This window comes from Spea bombifrons, chromosome 7 (assembly GCF_027358695.1).
Source record: "Spea bombifrons isolate aSpeBom1 chromosome 7, aSpeBom1.2.pri, whole genome shotgun sequence".
Classification (NCBI taxonomy): domain Eukaryota; kingdom Metazoa; phylum Chordata; class Amphibia; order Anura; family Pelobatidae; genus Spea; species Spea bombifrons.
Genome location: NC_071093.1, coordinates 47215204 through 47221203, shown reverse-complemented (window position 1 = coordinate 47221203; position 6000 = coordinate 47215204). Strand labels below are relative to the sequence as shown.

Below are 6000 nucleotides of genomic sequence, written 5' to 3'. Positions count from 1 at the left end.
TCTCCATGGTGTAACCTGTTCTACCACACAGAAGGGGCAATTCACGACTCATCTTGCCACATAATGGATTGCACCAGACGCAATGCCCTGCAAAAATGTGGGTCTGGTGCGGCCGGATCCACGAGGTATCTCTAAAAATACCGTGATGGCAGAAGGGAACCGTCTCCCAGCCAGTGTGGTGAGTTACAAGGCATTTAAGAAAACAATATTTCATTATGTTGGGTCCATCGGTGAACAATGTTCTCTCCAGATACCACGTGTCCTGCCCTCTGTGAGCGTCGATGTTCGCTGAATGCCCAAGCTAGGGCTTTTTCTCCCGCTGTAGCCCCCGTGTCCCTGTTCCACGAGAGAGAGGCGTCCATTGCCTGGCCTTGACGAGCAGGATGTTCTCCCTGAGTTATTTATATGAATTTATACCACGGGGTTAATTAAGTGACTCTCAGTGCTGTTTCAATATGTCATCACCTGGCTGCGAAGGTGGGAAGGGGAGCGGCCGAAGGGCAAACTGCATTTAAGGAATGAGCACTCATTCCAGACACGTCGAGTCAGTCGCTCAATACGCACCTGCTTCAGGTTTCTCATTCCAGAGCGATGACTCACGGGCTGCATGACAGAGATTGGGGCGAGACAGACCTGCTCTGCTGCACAGTGGCATCACAACTAGACAGGCTCCGAGAGATCAGTGTGAGACACCCTGGCTCTGTAACAGACAGCAATGTCCGAGCCGGTTAAACAGCGAAAAGATTAAAGCAACAGCCAAGATTCATAACGCGGCTAAACCTGCCGACATCCACTGGGAAAGTGTCAACACCTGCGGGGACTGGAGTGGGACAATGACGGACACTCACGAGCTAAAGGTAAGAAGGGGCAGAAATCCACCCCCTACACTCAGATCGCCTTACTGGGTTACATGCCGGGAGGGAGAAGTGGGCAAAGCACTGACACTGGTAGTGGCCGTAGGCGAGGGTCAGTGCCTGTTTTTACGGCAGAATCGTCCCAGTGGTTGAGTGAGCAAGATTTCGGATGTGGGCACCGACTGTCCCGCTGGAGAGACGCCGCTGACTTTGCAAAGCTGGATTCTGATGCAAAAAGTTGAAAAAGTTTTGTCACCATAGCAACTAGTGGTGTAACAACAACTGCACATGGGCAGCATCTGTACTTATGTACAAATAAACACCCGGTGCCAGAGATGTTAGACGGGCCCCTGCGCGTGTCTGCTAATAACGACACAAGCTTTTGGCATTGGTGCATCTGGTATTATATCCTCACTGCTGGTTGGATCGTTTTGTTGGTTGCAGAGATCACTTGTAAACTTTGCCCGGAGTCATATTTGTACATATTCTACCCTGGATGTTGGGTTTACTCTGCTCTCTCTTCTCTCCCAGGTAACTTGCTGCCCCGATGCTGAAAACTTTGTAAATGGGTCATCCAACGAGGAGTCCGTGCCCATCAACACTCAGTCTGAGCCCCAGAACAATGCTTGCCCCCATTCACAGGCCTCAGTCAGACCCCAGATTGGCTGTCGATCTCTATTTTGTGACCCTCGTAAACTTGCAATCATGAGCATTGTGTGCGGTCTCTCATGTGTGGGCATCAAGGCTCTGCTCCTTGCTTTGAAGGTAAGTCTGTGCTTTTTACCAGGGACCCTCTGCCCCGAGTCACTGAGGCCAGCACTGTCCATGTCCCTTCGGGAAGGGTCACGTCCCTCTGTCCATGCAGGCAGTGAGCTTCCGGGATTTGTTGGTGCTTCAAACTCTTACTGTTGTTTTACGTCTCGCAGGCGGAGAAAGAGAAAAACCGTGACCGTTCCTGTGAGCTATCTCGACGGTCTCGAAGGATATCTTTCTTAAGTATGTGTCTGTGGCTGGGAGTCCTCGTCTGCCTTCCTCTTCTGCTGATCCTTCTCTCCTACCTCCTCGCTCTGGCTGAGTAACCGGCGGTGGCCTGTATCATATGTGTATATATGTAAATACATGCATAATAAAGCGGACTGTTTTGTATCTGATTGTGTATATGTATATATATATATATATATATATATATGTGTGTGTGTGTGTGTGTCTGTATATACACTTACTGGTCACTTTATTAGGTATACCTGTTCAATTGCTTGTTAACACAAATAGCCAATCACACGGCAGCAGCTCAATGCATTTAGGCAGGCAGACACGGTCAGTACAACTTGCTGAAGTTCAAAACGAGAATCAGAATGAGTCAGTAAGGGGATTTAAGTGACTTTGAACGTGGAATGGTTGTTGGTTGTTGGTTGTTGGTGCTAGACAGGAGTATTTCAGAAACTGCGGATCTGCTGGGATTTTCACCCAAACCATCTCTAGGGTTTACAGAGAATGGTCCAAAAACAAGAAAATATCCAGTGAGCGGCAGCTGTGTGACGGAAATGCCTCGTTGGTGTCAGAAGAATCGGCAGACTGGTTTGAGATGACAGAAAGGCAACAGTAACCCACATAACCCCTCATTACACCCAAGATCTGCAGAATCCCATGTCTGAAGGCACAACTCATCGAACCTTGAAGCAGATGGGCTACAGCAGCAGAAGACCCCACCGGGTGCCGCTCCTGTGAGCTAAGAACAGGAAACCGAGGCTACAATTTGCACAGAATCACCAAAATTGGACAACGGAAGACTGGAAGAAAGTTGCCTGGTCTGATGAATCTCGGTTCCAGCTGCAACATTCAGATGGCCGGGTCAACAACATGAAAGCGGTGATCCATCCTGCCTTGTATCAGCGGTTCAGGCAGGTGGTGTAATGGTGCAAAGGAGAAGAGGGCCCTGCTCTTGCAAGCTTACAATTTAGTTGGTGGTTGAGGAAAGTGAGACAATAGGAGAGGACGGTTTGGATGGGGATGCGTTGATCTGGTTCCGATGATGTGTTGAAGCTGTTGATTGTTCTGATGGCTTGACCTCCGGATCCAGATGGACAAGCAGGTACTCGCACCCAACATCGTGGTGGTGGTGACAGATGTAGTGGTGCCGACAGATGTAGTGGTGCCAAGTGACAGCAACATCCGGAAGAAGGTGAAGTACCAGAGCGTGAAAGAACAACTAAAGAAGATGTTGAGAACGGAGGCTAAAGTGATTCCAGTGGCCACAGGAGCGGTCTCCTAAGCTTGGAGAGCGGCTCCAACAGATTCCAGGAACTACATCAGAACACTCTGTCCAGAAGAGCGCAGATCGAGGAGCAGGTAAGATACTGCGCTGAACCCTCACACTCCCGGGCGTCTGAGGAACACACAGACCACCCATAGGGGTGGGAAGGATTTTTCATTATATATATGTTTGTAACATCCCTGTCAATCTTTCTGAACCAAGCAGACTCGTGCATAGTGATAGTGGGTGTAGGAAATGGGTATCTATTTTTTGGAAATTAGGGGTTTCCTGGTGCCAACACCTTCGTCTACAGGTAAATTGTTTAGATCGACATAGCTCATTATAAAAAAAAAAATGCTTCTTTGATAAGAAAATGGAGGTTTTAATACTGTGATGAAGCCTATGAAAGGTGAACATGCGTTATACAGCGCTACAGAGTACGATGGTGATATATAAATCATAACACACACAGGCTTACATTGGGAATGAAGATGTAGGTAACAAGGATGTAACCGAGATGTAACGAACTGCAACAAGAATGTAAAAGATTGTAACCATGTATTGGTTGAGACGCAGAATTCTTATAGGGACGATGACATCACGTTTACAGATCAGACGCCTCACACTAAACAAACGCTTCAGCTTTCTGCTTACAGATCCCGTCACGGCTTTCACAGTCAGTGATACACTATTGACAGTCGTACGTTTACCTTTTGATGGGACTTCACCTGTATTTAAACAGATTCTGTGAGCGAAGGAACCAACTGGCCCAAAGTCCGATCGCTTTGACTCCTTTTACACCTTTAATGACTGTCATAAGGTGTCTGACGCAGCCTGCTCACTCCCTCCACAGTGGGGATGATGGTGGGGTTACTGTGCCCCAGTCCTCTGTCTCAAAGAGAAATAAAGGAAGCCACCTGGCCTGGAAGAGGTTAAATTATGTTATAACATGAACGATGGGGAAGCCGCTCAAATAAATAACTTCAATAACCCTAACGGGCTCTATTCCTCACCGCCACCCGCTCTATACCCACCGCCACCCCAATTACAACATCTGTTACTTGTACTGAAGCAGGCCCCCAGCCTCAAGGGCCGATCCCTGATTTTTGTACACTGTCATCCTTTAAGACTGAGGACTCATGGGGGTCTGTTTGAGTTGGGGAGTTGGGCACTGGTGGATTTCTGAGGAGACTCCTTACCTGCCTGCCCAGTCACTTCTCATGTCTAAGTAAACCTGTGCTCATCAGGGGGCACAGAGTAACCAGGAAGCTGGCTTTGGGGTAGAGTACTGCATTGGGAGGCGGGTCCCGCAATCCCGCCATATTTGTGGCCAATTACACCCACCTCCTTACCTGAACTGCAGAGTTCCCGCGCAGCCCCGCAAGGCTGCCTTCTCACTGCTTCCTTACAGGGTTTCCTCTCTTGCTCCGCCCAGGAACAAAACGGAGTCACGTGATGTGACATCACTTCCCATGACCCCGCCTTGTTCCTGGGCGGAGCAAGAGAAGAGACACTGTAAGGGAACTCTGCAGTTCAGATAAGGAGGTGGGTGTGGAACACCCACATTGCGGGAACGGGCAAAAAATCAGCGGGAGTGGGCGGGAGCAGGATTAAAAAAGACGCCCTGCGCAGAGCTCTACAAGCCAGAAAAGGCTTGATTGATGGAACTGTGCGGCAGCTAGGAATTGTGGCGATGCCCGCCGACAATTGGAACTGCATCATTACAGACGCCCGTTGTCCTACCACGCCGCTCTTTTGAGGGTACATTAAGCACGTGGTGGGCAACACTCGGTGGGGGTTACAGAGAGGGTGCTTGTTCTGGAACCCTGGTTTTATTATCAATCTTTAGGACCGGGGTTACCCAGCCACAGCTATGAAACTCTGACCCGACTACCGCGCGGACTGTTACCAGGGAAGTTTCTGATGTTGTCGATCAGGGTCCCGACACCGGATGACGTCGCTCTCCATTGGTACCCGCGATTGACGTGGGCATTGCTGGCCATAGAACTGTATGGTGGCGCTGGGCTGTCTGGTGGTTGATGGGATTATACCTTTAATTCTATCATGTTTGCTGTATATATATATACAGGGCCGGCCTCAGGGGTGTGCGACCGCACAGGGCGCCATGGTTGCAGGGGCGCCTGACCGGGACTTAGATTAAAGCATCGTTTTTTTTTTTTGGTTTTTTTTAAACTTTATTTAACATCATTGATGTTAAATAAAGTTTTTAAAAAAAAAACGATGCTTTAATCTAAGTCCCGGTCAGGGGCGCCGAGCGGTTGCTCGTGAAGTTCTCGGCAACCGCTCGGCGCCCCTTACTCTCCGTGACTCCTTCGCGGTGCCAGCATCTCATGTTGAGCGCCGGACTATACCGGCGCTCAACATGAAATGCCGGCAGAGCGAGAAGACGGATGCCTCCCGCTCTTACCGCAGGACTCCAGCAACAAGGTAAGTGGGGGGGGGTAGTTTGAAGGGGCAGAGGGGGGGGTAGTTTGAAGGGGTAGAGGGGAGGGGTAGTTTGAGGGGGGGTAGTTTAAAGGGGCAGAGAGGGCGCGTAGTTTGAAGGGGCAGAGAGGGGGGGTAGTGAGGGGGGGCGCCAGAGGAGTAGTCCACACAGGGCGCCACAACGCCTAAGGCCGGCTCTGTGTATATATATATATATATATATATATATATATATATATATATATATATATATATATATATATATATATACAGCAAACATGATAGAATTAAAGGTCTCGGCTAGTGCTTGGGGGAATATGAAGTGTTAATCCCTTGAGCAATTAAGCTTTCAGCGGCAAGGAAGATCTTTATGGCGCAGCTACTCAGTCCCAGTCCGAGTACGGGTCTCCGTCACGTACACTTTCCTCTTTAAAGTGAACAAGTGGA

At 49.2% G+C, this 6000-nt stretch overlaps 1 protein-coding gene across 1 annotated transcript; it reads left to right on the top strand.

Moving 5' to 3' along the window:
* Positions 1-642: 642 nt before the first annotated feature.
* Positions 643-2000, top strand: TMEM265 (transmembrane protein 265). Its single transcript, XM_053471319.1, has 3 exons — positions 643-857; positions 1386-1619; positions 1781-2000. The coding sequence occupies exons 1-3, from the start codon at positions 834-836 to the stop codon at positions 1931-1933; spliced, it is 411 nt and encodes a 136-aa protein (XP_053327294.1). The 5' UTR covers positions 643-833; the 3' UTR covers positions 1934-2000.
* Positions 2001-6000: the final 4000 nt, after the last annotated feature.

Coding starts and splice junctions, on each gene's coding strand:
- TMEM265 (XM_053471319.1), top strand. CDS start 834: ATGACGGACACTCACGAGCTAAAG. Junction 858..1,385: donor CGGACACTCACGAGCTAAAG/GTAAGAAGGGGC, acceptor CTTCTCTCCCAG/GTAACTTGCTGCCCCGATGC. Junction 1,620..1,780: donor CTCTGCTCCTTGCTTTGAAG/GTAAGTCTGTGC, acceptor TACGTCTCGCAG/GCGGAGAAAGAGAAAAACCG.